An 18,903-nucleotide genomic window follows, 5' to 3' on the forward strand; every position below is an offset into this window, starting at 1 on the left:
GTCAAGTCGAGTATAAAATGTTGAAATATTTGATATCATATAAAGTGTAAATCATATTGGGTACCCAAAAATAATGTTTGTGACATAGTTTTTTTTTCAAGGTTGAATTGATATTAGCGTCGTTTTATGAAATTTGATGCATGGAGGTATAGAAAAATTGTTTAGTAAATCGGATATGTTAGAAGAAATGTCCGTTCGTGAATTTTGTGATGTTTGTGATAAAATGAAAAGCAGAAAGGAAGCTAGTAACAGTGATAAAGATGATCCAGTGACCATTAATTCCACCCAGATGTGTTCAAACTTAAGTTCAGGTTTATTTGCATTCCGTTACCATATGTCTTTAATATTGACTGTGTTACTTTATATGACTTCGATTCCTTTAACAAATGGATTTAATTTGGACATAACGAGTAAAATAGAATTTGAAGGTCCGAACAGAGGGAGTTACTATGGCTACACAGTGGCAATGATGAACCAGAATGACCAGAACAGTTGGTATGTTTCTAGTGTTTCTATCTTTTGAGGATTTTTACACTGGAACTTTATTCGTTATTTTCAAATGATGATATATATAATTAGTTTAGAAATTATTTTAAACAGAGCTTATGTCGCCGAAACTAAGTCACTTTCTACATTTGTACTACGATATCTCTCTTTCATGCGAAAGCACGGGCTCGAACCCTGTACCACCAGGTCTAGTGACCTACAGTGTATTCGATTACACCAAGGTTTTCACATTAATTGGGTCAGTTTATCTTGATAATTACCGGTTTCACTTTGTCAATTGTCATAACTTTAAATCTGGAAAGTAAATTGATGATTATAATAACTTGACTATTATATCTGAATCCTACATTTGTAAATACATGTATCTATTATGAGTTATCATTTTACCGCGCATGAATACTTTTTTTTTTTGAAAGTCGGATGACGATATTTCCTCTTATTTAGTTTTCAGTTAATGTCTAAACTTATCATATTACATGCACATACCTACAGTATATTTCTAAAGGTAAAGCTCCTAACCTACTTAAAATATTAGTATGTTATTAATCTTTGCTGGTAAACCGAGTGGTTCATGGTTAATTGTGGGATTATGTTTTCTATCTTACCATTTAGCGAATATGTTTTTCTGTATTAAGTGACAGTTATTTCAAACTAATTGCTTAATATTACCTATAAAAAAAGAAACTAGGTTTCCTAATTAACACGATTCCACGTATCTGTAAACGATATAATAAATAATCGATAAGTATAGATTTTATTTGTAATGTTTTTTGTATAACTTGATTTAAATTATAGGTGCATTTTGTCATTGAGTCGGTTTATTTTTGTATATGACTGGATTAATTACGACTGCACTCAACTTTAGTGAACCTTGGTTGTATAAATAATAGTATGATTAATTCCTGTGTGTTACCTTAGGTTTGGCGCAACATTTTCATGTTATGATATGTTATTTAGGATATTACTCACTCAAAGTCAAACCAATATAGGATAGGTGAAAAGCCAGCAATCCCATGGGGGAAACTTCTCATCAAATAAAAACCGAGTTTATTGTACACATGTATAATAAAGATGGAAATTCAATGAAACAAATTGTTTAATTATTACATCGCTGCAGCTGTGGTGAGGTCATAAATGGTTTGTTTACAGTATGATAAAAATAGTCGACTTTGTAAGGCCAAAGTAACATGTATTTTCTGGTTCTTGTCCGCCCAGTATAGTCCAGATCGTTCTTAATGTTCCTTTAAAATCAATTGTTCATCGCAAAAGCTTACTTGAGATTTTGCATTTATAACTGACCCACCGCGGGAATATACAGGGGCCGGTTTGATAAATGAGGGTGTGGTCATAATGACCCCCAACATATTTCCGTGAATGGTAAGCAATAAACTAAATAAATGATTTGTTTCATGAAACACATATTTCCTAACCCAAACGGAGACAGTGTTATGGCATAACCTCTTCATCTGTTTATCATTTTGCATTTTTTTCATACTAGTGATTACTCGTTCTCTTAGAATACCACTTGAGAGATGAATATTTACTAGGATCTGTTTTACCTCTTCGTGATAAAGTGCATTTATTGAAGTCATATGGGGAAATATAGTCTGTATTATGTACATTTTGTATATACAATCCCATCCCCAGTACACACATACACAACATAATTAATGCACTTATGCCTGTTATTTTGTCCCAAAAATTGAATTAAAACAAGAATGTTCATGCAAAATAAGTATATAGAGACTGCATGCCCTATGAAAATATATAAACCGGCTGACCAAAATACTTTTATCTTAAAGTTTTCCTGTTCCAGTTTATCATGATCTTCGACCTTTATGCTTGAATGAATAACAAAAGACTCATACATGTCTCAGAAATTTACGTATTTTTTTTCTGTACTGGCTATAAATAGTAACCATCTTATGAGACTACCTTGAACACATGTGTTTTATTAATTGAAGATTTTATATTCCGATGCTCCCCAAAATTGTTAAAAAAAATTGATCTTTTGATTATCAAACTTTTTAATTGCTTCAATTCAAAGCTCCTTTTTACTGCGTTTCTAAAGCGGTAGGTTAAACGAGTGATTTTGTAGTACGTGTATATACATCGAATATAGAACTTTGCATTTAAAACCACTTACAAAAAAATAATAATAATAAAATGAAAAGTTGTGTTCATATATATTTGCGAATAATTCTCGACATTTCTACAGGTGGATTAAAAAGATATGGCATGCGCATAGCGCTTCTCTCGCTGCAGATACATATCAACGACTGAACGAGTCCCGCTTCGGTTCGTTTATCTAGTAAAAGAAAAGAAAGCTTATCTGCAAGATAAGTAAGCTCTTTATGCGTTAAAAAAGCATTCTGCAGAGTTTCTAACATGCATGCTTGACGTTATTATTGCAGGATATTGTTTGGTGCTCCAAAGGACAGCAGTGTTTATCTTCCGGACGTAGAGAAGCCAGGTGCTATATACAAGTGTACATTCACCCGTGATTTCAGTGCACGCACTTGTGAGGAAGTTTTCATTGATGGTGAGACCTATATTATTCAAATGATCACTGAAATCCATACAAGAAGACTTTTATTTTGCACAACAAACAAGAGTTTTAACAAGTTTTTTTCCAGAACTGTCTGCCGTTTTATATCAACGGCGAAATTAAAACATGTTTATTTGATGCCATACAATCATCCCGAATTTGTTAGTCAGTTGTTGAAAAGACGATACTGAATTTAAATATTAAACCTTCTAAGACGATGATAATGACTGTAAATTTGATTTTGTTGCTATAGTTCATTAGCCGTGTAGTTAATAATAACACTTGTCTACATATGAACCAAGATAAAGCAAAATTAATATAACATCTCAATAGTGACTTGATTTCTCTTTTAGCATATTGAAAATAATTTCAATTTTTCAAAATTTATTCCTTTTAATTTATCAACTTCATTTCTTGAGGCTTTTTTAGGATACCAAGCAAAAGTTTCCCGCAAATCAAAATAATGTTTACATGCATTCTAAACTGTTTTCGATGACGTTGCAATTCACAGAAATGCAAGATTAGAACGAATATAAAAATTCCGTTCTACTGATATTTTCTTTTCATGTAAATATTTCCGAGACAGAAGGGAGAATAGCAGCTGTCTGACTGAACTAAAACAACAACAACAACAACATTATCTAAATGAACATTAATTCGCTTTTGGCTTATATCACCAATGTGTACACATGTGAAGTAATATTAGCTTGGTAAATAATTGTTTTTAATCATTTATCTTTATTTATTTTGCTTATTAGCCAACATCAACTTCTTCAAGTTAAGTATATCAAAACATGGTTTTTGTTATATATTGCAAAAATTCTTGACTTCTTTGAAAATTCTATTTCGACAAACGTCTTACTTATACTAGAAACAACATTATTACACAAAGACTGTAACAAAATTTTGGCTTGGCTTTATTCATTGCAATGACGTCGAACATATAGTAAGTGTAGTATATAAAAACCTGATCTTATAAACCTAGTAGTAGTTCTAAAACATATACACTGGTACCAGAGGTCTGAGAGTCCATAATGTAAGTTCTAAATATGTAGAAGAACTTTATGCCATTATTCCTTCTCTTGAGAAGGAATATCTTATAATAATGCAATAAGTCACACTTGACTGAGCTACTGATGTCGAAAGCTGTTGTAATTACAAGCTGGCAAATTAAACTCCGTGACCTTAGAAATAACCTCTGACGTTAAACTATTCTTTCTCAACTGAGGCGACTCCATGGATTACACAATACTAAACCCGAGGATGATTAATTGATTCTTTTATTTCCTCCTTAACATAACATATTTGTATTTATTTATTTATTTAGATCTCATCGGCATGACATAAGTATGCACAATATATTAAATGAAAACCACAATAAAATACATGTATATGCATTGCCGCCACTCTAGCATACAAACATATGTACATTCACCAGATAGACATATATCAGCAAATTTAAATGTAAACAATCAAACATTATTGTTACCTTCAAATGCATGGTTAATATGTGAAAACAAACCCCATTGAGACCTCTAATAATGTGCAACGAATTCACAGATGGAATCATAATAGATTGACCAGGTCAATGTCTTATTGCCGTATTTACTCTACTGAAAGAGGTAACAGATATAATTTGTTGTTGGATTTAACAATTTATGTTAAATAATTGTCCAATTTAATTGACCTGTCAAAACATGTTCCCGGCTTTCATGTTAATCTTCATATAGGCTCAAACAGAATATAATGAAAGCCGGGTCCATTTTTTGACAGGTCAAATAAATTGGACAATAACTAGCGTAAATACTTACCTGATATTTTTGGCAGTATAAAACAGACATTGCAACCAAAATTTTACAAGATGGTCATTTTATATTTATATAGATGTGCCCTAGAAGGAACTTTTGGTATGCTTTAACTTGTTTGATGTTCGCTTTCATTTTGGAATGATGTATAGTGAGGTGTATAGTGACGTTTTGACTGAGTACCAAATGTATCAATTACATGCATATAACACATGAAACCTACTTAGCGTAAACTGTGTATGCGCTAAAATGTATATGTCACGACTGAGTACACAGGCTACATTTAACTGTATTAATAGAAAATATAACATTCTTTGTTCCGAATGATCAATTACATACACTTTCCCTTAGCTTTACTTCAGGCTCAAACATAAATAATGCACAAGGATAATCGTAAAATTGTAATATTCATGAAGATTTTTCAAAAGAAATTGACTTTTTAGCAAAGAAAATCGTTCCATTAGAAATGTGTTTATTTTGTTAAGTCACATAGAGTCAAGGTCATATGACGACTTTCAAGCGTTTTAACAGGCATGGGCGGGCTTTTGAGTTGCCGAAAGACCCCCTCCATTACCCCACACCCTATCCACATACATTAATTCAAAACCAAAGCAGGCTTTCGGACTTACGGCTGCAAGGCGAATGTGACAGGAAGCCAATAACCTCTTAACCAGTTTATCTAGTGCCTGAACTGCATATAAGAAATAATGTTACACTGGCCATGAAATTTTGTACATTGAAAAGAAAACAAATGTGAAGGAACTTTAATTGTTTGCAAAATGGCCTGTAAATATCGTAAAAATACAAAGAAACAAACATATCAAAATGACATTAAAAAAATGATAACCTGCAATAACGTCACTAGCGTTCTGATGGCACATAGTAAAACAGATGCAACGTCACATTATTATCATTTCATATAATTCGACACATTATGTTGATGCTAATTGGTATTAGTTCATGATACTGACGTTATAACAACGTGCGGCGATATGACGTCGGTGGTATAATTTGAACCTCTGAATTAAAAACAAACACTGAAAATAACAAATCTTTCTGATAATCAGAATTAAATCAGTGTACATCTTGAAATGGCTTGTATAATAATACAACGTTGAATTTATGTACGGAGGAAACAACAGCTTTACTTTTGGAACAACCCTTGTATAATTGTAATAACATGCATATGATCAAATTATTTATTATCACAAGTGAATATTGGTTGTCAGCCTGTCCTTTCTGAAAACTGAAAACCAAAGTACTAATATAAATAAGTGAGTATTGTTTAATGAACATGTAACATAATTACAATTAGCCACAGTTTAAGTAGCCCTTTCCTTTGTTCCAAGTGGTTATAATAAGAAAATGATAATGGTCGTTGGGAAAATGATTGTTTTCCTCCGAAAACCGTGATGAACTTAATGCAGCTAAGATTACGAGAATTATTATTACACGTCCATGTACTGGCATTTTTTCCTGAAAGAATTGGTTGCACGGATTTGATGTTTGACCTTGCCACTGTGAAGATTGGACACGAACAATGGAACATGCATACTATAAACCTATCGAATGACTTGCCAATCAATAGTCAAAAGTACTTGCCCGTTAGTTTTAACATCTGAACATTGAATGTTTTTTCCGACCAGCAGTCAAAATTATTACAAGAATTCGGTACAGAGTTTATGTTATATGGCTGGCGTATATTCATCCTAACTGGGCTAATTTATCGGTCAGAATTTAAAAACAAAACTTGGAAAATTAATTTCTGATGTTTTGCAGTAAAACAGTTATGGAATTGCCTGCCGGGAAATAGTCAGAACTATCGACCTGCAAGTCATTATGGCAGTACGTACCATTTTTCAAGGGTCCGAGGCAGCGATGGCTAATAGTTGTGACTATTTACCGAAAAGCCAGCCAATAAGTGGTTTATTACTAGAAATAAATTTCATTTTTCCAAGTTTTTTTCTTTTTCCCTGCATAGCTAGGAAGTATAAACCAGGCAATAGCACAAACTAACGACCGGCGATTCATAAATGAGGAGTCACGTAAAAAAATAATTTCCTTCATCTCTTTACGCACCGTATATTAGGACATGAAATTTATAATTATGCAACGTATTGTTGTGAATAGGCCTAAGTAGTCCATTGTCTGTTTTTTAACCGAAGAAGAGAGATGGATTTAACGTCAAATCGGCATATTTATAGCTCGTATGACGATTTTCGAGTTTTCACTTAATAGTAGAGGAAGATATACTTTCCACAAGCCAGCTAGATGTTTTCCTCATGTGAAAGAATTTTACACCCAAAGCTAGATTTCGATCCCAAGGGCAAGTAATTTTAGGTCAGGGGCCTGAAACAGTTCGGGCACAGCGGTCCACGTCTTCACAAGGAAATGTAACGCAGCAGGATTAACTACTGGACGCTTATGAAAAACGGCTTGCTTATCATCTTTCTAGTAATAGTTACTTTAATGTCAAAATTAAGAAATGCAACGGTTATTTATTAAAAAATTATGCTCTTCAGTAAAATACTGAAATTTATCAGTGAAATAAAATTGATATTTTCACTGTTTCAAACAGTGAAAGTATCATTTTCATTTTTCACTGGTACGGAACTACACTTGAATGCAAAATATGAATCATAAATGATAGAAAATTCCTTGCAAAATATTCGTCAGTAAATGTAACTCAGCAGAATTAACTACTTGGTGCTTACTGAATACGGCTTGATTATTATTTCTTTAGTAATAGTTACATTTATGTCAAAATTAAGAAATGTTATATAGCAAAACCATGTTGTAATGTATCGAAGTAATACGAAGTGGTTATATGCTTACGGAAAAATTTCACAAGAGCGTGGTCGGAGTATTACAGGCTCGAAGTATATCATATTTTGCTTAAATAGAACTTCTTCATATTAATCTCCTTTTTTTTTATTGCATAGGCAACCTAGATAAAATCTGTCGAAAATACTGCTTTTATTTTAAAAGTAAATATGAACAGGCAGACAAAAACGTATTGTACCTTTTGTATTGTATGTTTCCGGATTATTTTCATTTAATATTCATTATGTGACACAGCCCTATAAATAGCGCATTTGTCGCGTGTTCTCTTTCTCTAGGGATGGGGCGTTTTGGCCTGTAAAGGCACAAAAACAAAACATTGATAAATAAGTTATCAGAAAGAAAATCTTCAGGCGCAAGCCATCAAGAATCAATTTTCCAAGTGCAATTCAATAAATACAGTGCCAAATTACATAAATATGATATGGAAAGATGCATGAAAATATAATAAAATGAATGCAATAACAATTACCTGTAAATGCACAAAAACAAAACCTTGATAAATAAGTTTTCAGAAGGCAAAAACTTCAGACGCAAGCCACTGGTGCCAGATCAGAAAGAAAATGCCTCTGTACATGTTATACCTTACCCCTAGATATTCTATAAGAACCATGGTCATGAACGGGAAAATATACCAACCCGTTTCAATCGTACATTTCTCAACTTAAACGCGCAGTTTGGTGAATGGGTACCTAGTATATTCTTCCAACGTGCACCAGTCACATTGTCTCAATATTCCATATTGCTGAGATTATCAACATATTTTATGCTTTCGTCAACGTTACAAAAAAACTTGCGTGACCTTCCCTAATGAATATCCGGTCTAGAGGTCACGGCTGTGTGCACATGTTAGGCGAAACGTAAACAAACAAAAACAGAATCACAATCACAATTTTACACTAAAACTCGAAATGATGAATGAAATTCATCTTGTATATGACTTTTACTTTGAAATCATACATTGGTTTACATCTGTTCTGTTTATTTTATTCATTTTGCACATTTATGCTGCATTTTCACATATTAGCGAACACGAGTGGTAAAATGACGATTGGCATAAATTTTCACAAGAGCCAGTCAGAATGGTTTTGTAATCTAGAACGGAACTTCACCAGGGGTGGTCAAGCAAGTTTTTTGTGTAACGTTGAAAAAACTATAAACTACGCGTTGTTTTTGTAAGATAAGAAGTACCGGTACACAGTGGAAGATAAATTACCACTTGTTTGATATCCATAGTATACACATTGACCAAACTGCGTGCTTTAGGTCTGAAATGCGCGATTGAAACGGGTTAGTATATTTTCCTCTTCATGACCATGGTTCTTATACAATACCTAGGGGTTGGGTATAACATGTACAGAGGCATTCTCTTTCTGGTCTGGCACCAATGGCGCAAGCCATCAAGAATCTATTTTCAAAGTGCACATGCGTGCAGTTACATCCGGGAAAAATTAAAAAAAAAATTTCAGGCCCGGCATGCAAATCTTGTTAAGGCCTTTAATTAACTGGTAAGTGTAAGAAAATGTTAGATGGATGAATGAAATGAAAATGATATAGGAATTCATATACGATCGGGATGTATAGAAATAATACAAAATAATAAAACATAAAGATATTTCATACAATATATACAAGGAAAGAGGACAACACAACACATAGACAAAATACTGATTTTCAGTGGTTTTGGACCTCGTGACACATATAAAACCTTCAGAACTTCACTCATCTCTATTTCAACATCGACAAACAATAAAGATTTCGTTCGATAACAAAACAACAAAGAAAAAGACAGAGGTACTAGTATAATAAAAGGGTCAATACAACAGTAGCTCGATCTAGTATAATAAAAGGGTTATTACAAAAGTAGCTCGATCTGGGATTTTGTATTTACATGACGCTTGCGCCTCGTGTCATCCGAGGTGGCGAAATCCACTGAAGTCGAATACAGCATCCCAGATCGAGCTTCTATTATAATAAGGTTTAAACACACCTGTCTTTGCAATTTGTATTTTATTTCCACTTTTATGTCAAGCATTTTGTAGACTTAGTATATTTAACATATTAAAGTGCGAAGCGACCAAGATGCTACTGAAAATTACAGCATCAGCTTACCAGAGATTACACGACTTTTGAATTTATTATCACTTTAAATTTCAGATATAACTGGTAGCGGTTCTGCGCCCTTTGATGGGAAAAGTAGAAGTTTTACACATGGAAGGGACGACCAGTGGCTGGGAGCCTCTTTGGATGTTCAGGAAGGAAAAGGGATTGTGGTGTGTTCTTTGGTTATTACTAAAGTCATTATATGAGCCGCGCCATGAGAAAACCAAAATATTGGCTTTGCGACCCGCATGGATCCAGACAAACCTGCGCATCCGCGCAGTCTAGTGAGGATCAATGCTGTTCGCTAACGGTTTTTCTAACTGCAATAGACTTTGAAAGCGAAGAGCATGGATAGTGACCGGACTGCGCGGATGCGCAGGCTGGTCGGGATCCATGCTGGTCGCAAAGCCACTATGTTCGTTTTCTCATGGCGCGGCTCATATAATACAGTATTGTCAAAGTATAAAAATCTAAAACTGGCCCTGCATCCGCTTTAGGGCAAGTCATATTTTTCAAACATAAAAATGCTCTAAATCTCACCCTAAACAACTAGCAAATTCTAAATGACACTCAAGTGTTCCCTTTTAAAATTCCTTCTAAAGTCAGCCCATGCTACATGTGTACCATATCATTAAGTTATACCTATGTGGAAAAAAATCCATACAAAATACGTTTAACACCGAATGATTTTAAACAATGTTTTGCGATTACTCACAGAAATCAGCAATTGCACTGGGCTTCAGTATTGTCCTTACAAATAAAGATCAGCAGAAATGGTTTCATAGTACCTGCACAATATATGAGCCGTGCCATGAGAAAACCAACACAGTGGGTTTGCGACCAGCATGGATCCAGACCAGCCTGTGCATCCGCGCAGTCTGGTCAGGATCCATGCTGTTCGCTAACAGTTTATCTAATTCCGATAGGCTTTGAAAGCGAACAGCATGGATCCTGACCAGACTGCGCAGGCCTGGTCTGGATCCATGCTGGTCGCAAACCCACTATGTTGGTTTTCTCATGGCGCGGCTCATTTATTTTTATAACGGTACATGTAAGGTTCTACATTTTTATTCATTAATCTTGTACTGTGTTGAAACCATTGTCTGCCGCGTAGATATTGTTCCATGAATATCTTTGCTCTCTTTTTCTAATATTTAGGTAAACATATTTCATTTATCATTTTTGTTTCACGATAGACATGTGCAAGCAGATGGTATAACAAACAATTCCTAAGCAGCGGGTATTACTTTATGAACGGACTGTGCTATGAAATACCTCTAGACTTCAACAGAAACAACATTAAGACTATCCCTGGTCTTGTAGCAGGTGATAAACAGACCATGACCATACCCGGAACGAACGTTACGAAACTCAATTACGGGATGGGCAATTTGGGCGCATCAGTCCATTATACAAGTCAGGTAAGAAATATTTATTGTTAAATATTGTAAATTATTGCTATGACTGTGGGACATTTAATCATATTTAATCATATCAAATTTGTGTCTAAAACTTCAATTCGATTGTCAGTTAAACAGTCAAAAGAAGGAAAGCAAGCTTTGTATATCATGCGATCATAATAACACAAAAAAGTTCTCAAAACAGATCAGTATTTATTACGAGCATATTATAATAAAAATAATCTAGGTCTTCGCGTGGTTTAAGGTCTTACATACCATGCCTTACTACTAAACTGCCACTCAGACTGACGTCTTAGTGGTTAAATTATTGTGCATTTCAACAAGTGAGATTGCTATCGTCACGCCTTCAGACATAAGCACATGCACTTAGGAGTCAGGACCCATGCGCCGACCCCGTCCCTACTAACTGCCAGCCAGTATGTTCTAGAATTTGTAATTGAACTGAACATGGCCCCGATCATAAAATTGTTTTATTGCAATTACGTAATATTTAGATGCCAGAAAATTGCCCGGTGGAGCCTGATACATTTAACCCTATCGCTGTTCACGACGTAACTAGAGCTGGTGTAACCACTGGCACCAGACAAACGAGAAAATGTCTGCACATATCATACGCTAAGCTTAGGTACGTTACGTGAATCATGATCCTAAAGGAGAAAATATACAAGCCCATTTCAATCGCGCATATCTCTCCTCACACGGGTGGTTCAGCAGTTGGGTACTGTGCATTTTGAACAGTTGATAATTTATTTTTCATCGTGCACCAGTGCCTTTTTCTTAAACGTTTCATAAAACAAAGACATCCCTCGTATTCAATGTTTAAATCAATATTCCCGAGATCCCGGACAAATCAACTTCCGACCCAGACGATACGGCCGATTGCATTCTGTGCTCAGTTCAAAACATACCGACTGGCAGTTTGCAGGGTCGTAAGAGTGTACCAAGTGTCTTGGTCACAATTCACAAAATTAAAATTGCAGGGCTAAAATAAAAGTGAAGTTTTCTGAACAGAATTTATCTAAAATAGTACTGTGTAGATCTAAAAGTTGTCTTCTTTATAAGGTACGATGTGTCTACCGCGTTAGGTACGCAGTAAAACCTTAGCTAAAAGCCACTGGAATTACGGTCACTTCTATTACGGATTATTGTTTTTTATAGCTAAAAGGAAATGTTATCTGTTTTAAAAACTTTAGTATCATTGTGTACATCATGAAGTTTGGCCTTACTGTTGACAGACTCAGGTTGTTACCTAGATGAAGAACTCCAAGTTATGATTGTGTTCTTGTCTCGTATATTATAATCAAACCGCACTAGATTTAACCAATATATCAAGAGTGAAGCTATGCATTGACTGTAATAAACATATGCAGAAACATGCATTCATTAATTCACCACTTCCAGCATTTAAACATCCTTTCGATTATTTAAGAGATTGTCGAATGTTCAAAGCTGCATTGATATGTTTTATATTACTTTATCGAAAATGCTTTACATCAATATGATATAGTACAATTTTTATTGTAAAGTATTGTATTAGTAATGACGACGAATACTTAAAAAGAAAAGAGATATGGGATTCAAGCTAATATTATGTACACGAGGCAGATCGACATACGACATTCGACATCGTTTCGCACTTTTTAAACGTCGAACCAGTTCGACGTCCGGCATTCGGTTTTGTATGCTAAATTATATAAGATGCTTATACCTGGCTTGAAATTTTAAACAAAATCAAAATATGAATTACTGAATGTCGTATGTCGATATTGCTGAACATTTGAATATAACAACCAGGGACTGGAAACCCAGATTTTGACAAGCATTGCATATGCTAATTCATACACTGAAATGTAATACTTCATCTGTTATACATAAAGCTCCTCGATGCTCCATTTTATTGTGTTTCAGTAGCAATAATTCCTCTATCATTCTACCAGATAAACGAGAAAAGTATACTTTCTTCGACCTTTCAAAGTCCATTTTCCTGCAGCTGCTGTTGTCTTTCGTTGTGATCCAGGCTTGGCGTGAGAAAGCTGTATCTTATATGTTGGGTCAGATAAGGAGGTTGAGTTGGAATAAACTAGATGTGTAGATAGTACATGCTTTGCAATGGTACTTTCAGGGTGAAGATCTGTTATTAGGAGCCCCGGGTCTGTGGTATTTTACCGGAGGTTTTATAGATTTACACCAGACTGAAGCCTACTTTACAGATTACAACAAAACTCCTACTGAGATCAACGAAATGGCGGGTAAGACCAAAATTAAGAAATAATGTATAGAAAAACCGTGTTTTAACGTTATTGAAACACGGAAAGAGGTTATACGGCCGCGGAATAATTTCACGAGAGCGTAGTCCGAGTGAATTATTCTGGCGACGTATAACCGATTTTGATTGTAGATCTATATTTAGATAAAACACGATTTTCTAATATGCTAAAATCTAAAACAATAGATAAAATTCTTGGTCGCAACAAAAACATTGACGTCATCGCACGTTAACATGAGGTCATTTTAGCGTAAGCATGTTTTAATAGAAGCAAGATTATTAGAATATTGTGTACTAAATGCGTTAAAATGGGAACATATTCAGGGTTTTGGAGAAAGCATAGTTTGGACCGAATTACTAAAATAATCCTGAAACTTTTAATTACATAATGAGTGACAGTCAGAAACGGGATATTATTCATAAGTGGTAATTAAATATCTTTAAACAAAGCATACAGATAATAAAATATTTCTTCCCTAGATCAGAATAAAGTACAGTCAATGAAGTGCTTAAGACAGACAATTTAAAACAACAAACATCAGTTGCATACTCATTTCTTAGTTTTACATTTTATCTTGAAGAGTCCTGCATACTAGTTGATTATTAAACATGAAGAAATAACACTACATCTCGAACAGGATTTTATTTTAGTTCAATAATTATTATGGTTAATTATAGCTTTCGTAATTATGTACATGTTACGTCCCTATTCATTTCAAGATTATGCCGCAACGAAAGTGTAATGTGTCTGTTCATATTGTCTCATCATTTCAAGGTTCCGCCATAACAAGTGTGAAACGTCTTTATTCATATTGTTTTGTCATTTCAAGATTATCCGTAACGAATGTGTAAATGTCTCTATTCATATTACTTTTTCTTTCAAGGTTACGCCATAACAAGTGTGAAACGTCTTTATTCATATTGATTTGTCATTTCAAGATTATCCGTAACGAATGTGTAAATGTCTTTATTCATATTACTTTTTCATTTCAAGGTTATGCCATAACAAGTGTGAAACGTCTTTATTCATATTGTTTTGTCATTTCAAGATTATCCGTGACGAATGTGTAAATGTCTCTATTCATATTACTTTTTCATTTCAAGGTTATGCCATAACGAGTGGGCAATATTTTGGAGGGGAGCTAACAATGTTTGCTATAGGAGCGCCAAGAGATCATTTGACAGGAAAGGTGAGTTGCACAATCATCAGATGATAACAGTTTATTATTCATACAGTAATTTATCAATGCCTTCTTATACAGTGTTCAACTCCAGCATGCCCATACCATTCAAATGAATATTTTAGTCTCGATTTTCATGTATAGAAAGGTACAATAAATTAATGTTATCAGTGAAAAGCTGTTGAAACACTTAATAAATATTTAAGTAGCAAAATTTTGATATTCACACAGCAACAACATTTATAGCTAGGCAGTCGCAATGCCATATGCATAAGGAAATTTCCTCAATAGAAAAGTAACACATTTATTAAATGTTGTACATAGATTTGAAGACAAATCATTGTGCTTTCTTGTCATCAAAGTCTTTGTGAGAATCTTCTGAAAACGATATAATTGCTTATAAAAAGGGAAAAAATACAAATGTACAAAAAAAAGAAATGTCAATTTTGATGCTATAATATCACCATCTTCAAGTTGTTCATTTTCTGGTACAAGCATGTCGTACTTTTGAAATAACATACTATTTTTTTTTTTTTTTTGCTCTGGAGAGTAAGTCAGTTTGTGTTTTGCCTACGACTTTTCAAGGGATAAAAGCCGCCGGTTGCTAATCTGTTGAATGTGTGTATGAAATTGATTTGTGGCGGATCAGAGATACTTGCTTTTACAGCGGGTTTCAGACATTAGTTAAGCACTAACATTGCACCATAAAATACACAAAGTTAAATTTCTGTTGGAATTTCCTGTCAAAGGAAAAGTTGATCAGTAGGATGACACATCATGCTGACTCATTGTCTACTTGAGGTCTTACTTGTTTCCTGTCATAGTGTTATTGTAATGGTAGTTTTCTCCCAATTTTTGTTTTGTATATCATATATAAATAATTTAATTGATTGAAACCCTGTTTGAAGGCACTTTTATGGGTATTTAATTTTTGCAACATTGCACAGTATTTTTCATCATCGTCGTATCATTATTATTATTATTATTATTATTACTATTATTATTTTTATTTTATTATTATTATTATTATTATTATTATCATCATCATCAACAACAACAACATCATTGTCATCATCATTATCATCATCATTATTATTATTAATATTATTCATTCTGAGAGTTGTTTTATAATAATTTCATGTGGCATGTTTCCCTTCCTCGGTGGGGTGAAGGTAAATCTTTTTGCTGCGAATTACTTCTACTTAAAGGTGAATTTATATAGTCCTAAAGTATGAATACCGTTTTCGACAGTTCACAGAAACATCAATATTCTAGTTAAAGTACGGATCACAAGAAACAGAAATCCTTGGCCTTAATTACTCATTCACGTGCAGGTATATCAGATGGAATATTTTTCACTAGCACAATTTCATTTAAACTCAGTCACTAAAGTAGAAAATTGCATGAATCATAGAATTGATCGCTGATTACAACTAAACCAAATGCACATTTCTCCAGAAAAAAATCTTTCAAGATTTATTCTAACAGCTACAGACAAAGAATGCAGACTCTTATTGTAACAGTCAAACTTGTTTATAAAGGTCGTGCTCTGGGAGGTACGTGAGACAAAACAAAATAAGCGGTCAATTTACAGCTTTTGATATTTACAGCTGTTCTTTATTGAAAGGGTTATATACACTATAAATGTTTACATGGAACTTGATCGTTGTAGCAACGTGGTCTCTGTTCACAGATGTTCTTAAACACAGGTTTAACTGTATTCAAGTGTCGTGATACAACGTAGTTTATATTGTTGCCATTGTAAAAAACGATACAATTGTTTCGCTGTTTCAAAGATTGATGGCGCATTGCCATGCAATTTGTATTTCATGCTTGAAAAATATATATTGACTTCTCTACATTAAATTTTTTACTAAGATGAACATGTATAATAATACTAATAGAACTTCAATTTCAAACTGGATATGACAAGAGTTAATGCATTATGCTTTCAACTAAACAGTTTAAGCATTGCACTTATGAGCCGTGCCATGAGAAAACCAACATAGTGGGTGTGCGACCAGCATGGATCCAGACCAGCCTGCGCATCCGCGCAGTCTGGTCAGGATCCATGCTGTTCGCTAACAGTTTGTCCAATTCCAATAGGCTTTAAGAGCGAACAGCATGGAGCCTGACCAGACTGCGCGGATGCGCAGGCTGGTCTGGATCCATGCTGGTCGCAAACCCACTATGTTGGTTTTCTCATGGCACGGCTCTTATGTCTGGTAATTCGGATCAGTAAAAATATAATAAGAAAGAAATTCCCTGTACAGGTGAAAATGGTCGTTAGTATCAAAACGTTTAACACAATGACAATTAATGCAACAGTTAATGCATTATGCTTTCAACTAAACAGTTTAAGCATTGCACTTATGAGCCGTGCCATGAGAAAACCAACATAGTGGGTGTGCGACCAGCATGGATCCAGACCAGCCTGCGCATCCGCGCAGTCTGGTCAGGATCCATGCTGTTCGCTAACAGTTTGTCCAATTCCAATAGGCTTTAAGAGCGAACAGCATGGAGCCTGACCAGACTGCGCGGATGCGCAGGCTGGTCTGGATCCATGCTGGTCGCAAACCCACTATGTTGGTTTTCTCATGGCACGGCTCTTATGTCTGGTAATTCGGATCAGTAAAAATATAATAAGAAAGAAATTCCCTGTACAGGTGAAAATGGTCGTTAGTATCAAAACGTTTAACACAATGACAATGAATTATGGTGTGGGCTTGTCTAGGCGTAATTAGTCCTTAACATTATAAAGTTTCCATTGCGGTCAGATATTTCTGGTATTTTGAAATGTCATTTCGTTCCTTGTTTATGGTCAGTGATATACAACTCAAGCTATGTTATCCTGGCATTCAGGATATCAGTACAGGCTTTTATTTAATTGGTTTCTATTCTTGTCATTTATAAACATTCTATCTTGCTCTGTAGTTAGAAAATGTCATCTTCGTATGCTTTCAAATAATAAATGAATTGCTTTTAGTTCAATTAAATAACATTTCGCCTTTGGTTCTTAGTTGTTTTCAGTTGCTACGAAATGTTATTCAATATCTTTTATGACGGTCTGTACCATTTTACACTATAATTATCGTCAACTCCAGGCATTGGAAATTTCAGAGATGCTCTTGAGTGTCTCCAACCCTGCTTCTTCTCAGGAAAGGCGGTTTCACGTGTATCGGTGCTATATACCGATCACGTTCACGAACCAGACTGTCTATTCGCAAAGAGCTATTAGCCGGACAGGCCTTATCTAAAATAGTTGCAGTTGGGTAGATAGACATATGTAATAACACACCAACCGCCAAATAAAACATATATAAATTGTTATGCCAATTAAAATTTTGACTTCATTTCTACAATGGTATCCTTCAATTAATAAAATGTTAACGTTTATATGTAATTCGTTCCTCTTATTAAATATTGTATAAGAAGTAAATAACAGTATGCAGTTTTATTTGTGTAGGTTTTCCTATATGGGTCAAACAGGAAGACTTTCGTTTTGGACGATCCTGACCTTACCTTAAACGGATCGGAAATAACTGAGGTAAGCCGACAAAAGATTTTTGTCATAAATATCCATGTCAAAAAATATTTGCTTATCCCATATATTGCAATGCACTTATTTAAGAAGTATTTCCCACCGTTCACTTATACTGTTATCAGAGATCTTTATAATCTCGAGGGGATTGGGGAATAATAGTATAACCATGATTACAGTACGTTTCTTCGCCTGTGCTGCCATGAAAAGTTTTACATGTCGTTTCAAGGGACATGAAAACCCCAGATAATATTACCACATCAATACGGCCGTCAAAGGTCATACTTGTCTTTTTTGTAGGTTGGGGGAGTAGGGAGTGGGTGAATACTTAATACCAACAAATATTTTTAACGCCGTAACATACCAGTCGCTAATTAAATAGCGTTGCTAGACTAGCTCCAGTTTCCTTTTAAGCTAAGTAACCCATACCCCAAATACAATCAGATATTACAAAATTGTAAGTGCTGTACACAGCTCATTGATATATCAACTGTAGTATATATGCTAGATTCCAGTGAATGGTTTCTTTGGAGCTGCCCTTTGTACTGTTGATGTCAACAAAGATGGATTGGACGATCTTCTTGTAGCTGCACCATTTTATAGCAAAGGCGAACGCGAGGAAACCGGGATGGTTATAGTATACCTCGGACAGGATGATATGGTTAGTGTACATACAGGCAAATATGTTTA

At 34.6% G+C, this 18,903-nt stretch overlaps 1 protein-coding gene across 1 annotated transcript in view; it reads left to right on the top strand.

Moving 5' to 3' along the window:
• Positions 1–18,903, top strand: part of LOC123532254 (integrin alpha-9-like) — a 31,225-nt gene continuing 12,322 nt past the window's right edge. The window contains exons 1-8 of the mRNA XM_053518588.1: positions 1–495; positions 2,922–3,049; positions 9,859–9,974; positions 11,001–11,225; positions 13,348–13,474; positions 14,596–14,681; positions 18,139–18,219; positions 18,722–18,874. Coding sequence (XP_053374563.1) covers positions 137–495; positions 2,922–3,049; positions 9,859–9,974; positions 11,001–11,225; positions 13,348–13,474; positions 14,596–14,681; positions 18,139–18,219; positions 18,722–18,874 — 1,275 coding nt within the window. The 5' untranslated portion in view covers positions 1–136. The remainder of the gene's footprint in view (positions 496–2,921; positions 3,050–9,858; positions 9,975–11,000; positions 11,226–13,347; positions 13,475–14,595; positions 14,682–18,138; positions 18,220–18,721; positions 18,875–18,903) is intronic.

Source organism: Mercenaria mercenaria, chromosome 11, assembly GCF_021730395.1.
Source record: "Mercenaria mercenaria strain notata chromosome 11, MADL_Memer_1, whole genome shotgun sequence".
Classification (NCBI taxonomy): domain Eukaryota; kingdom Metazoa; phylum Mollusca; class Bivalvia; order Venerida; family Veneridae; genus Mercenaria; species Mercenaria mercenaria.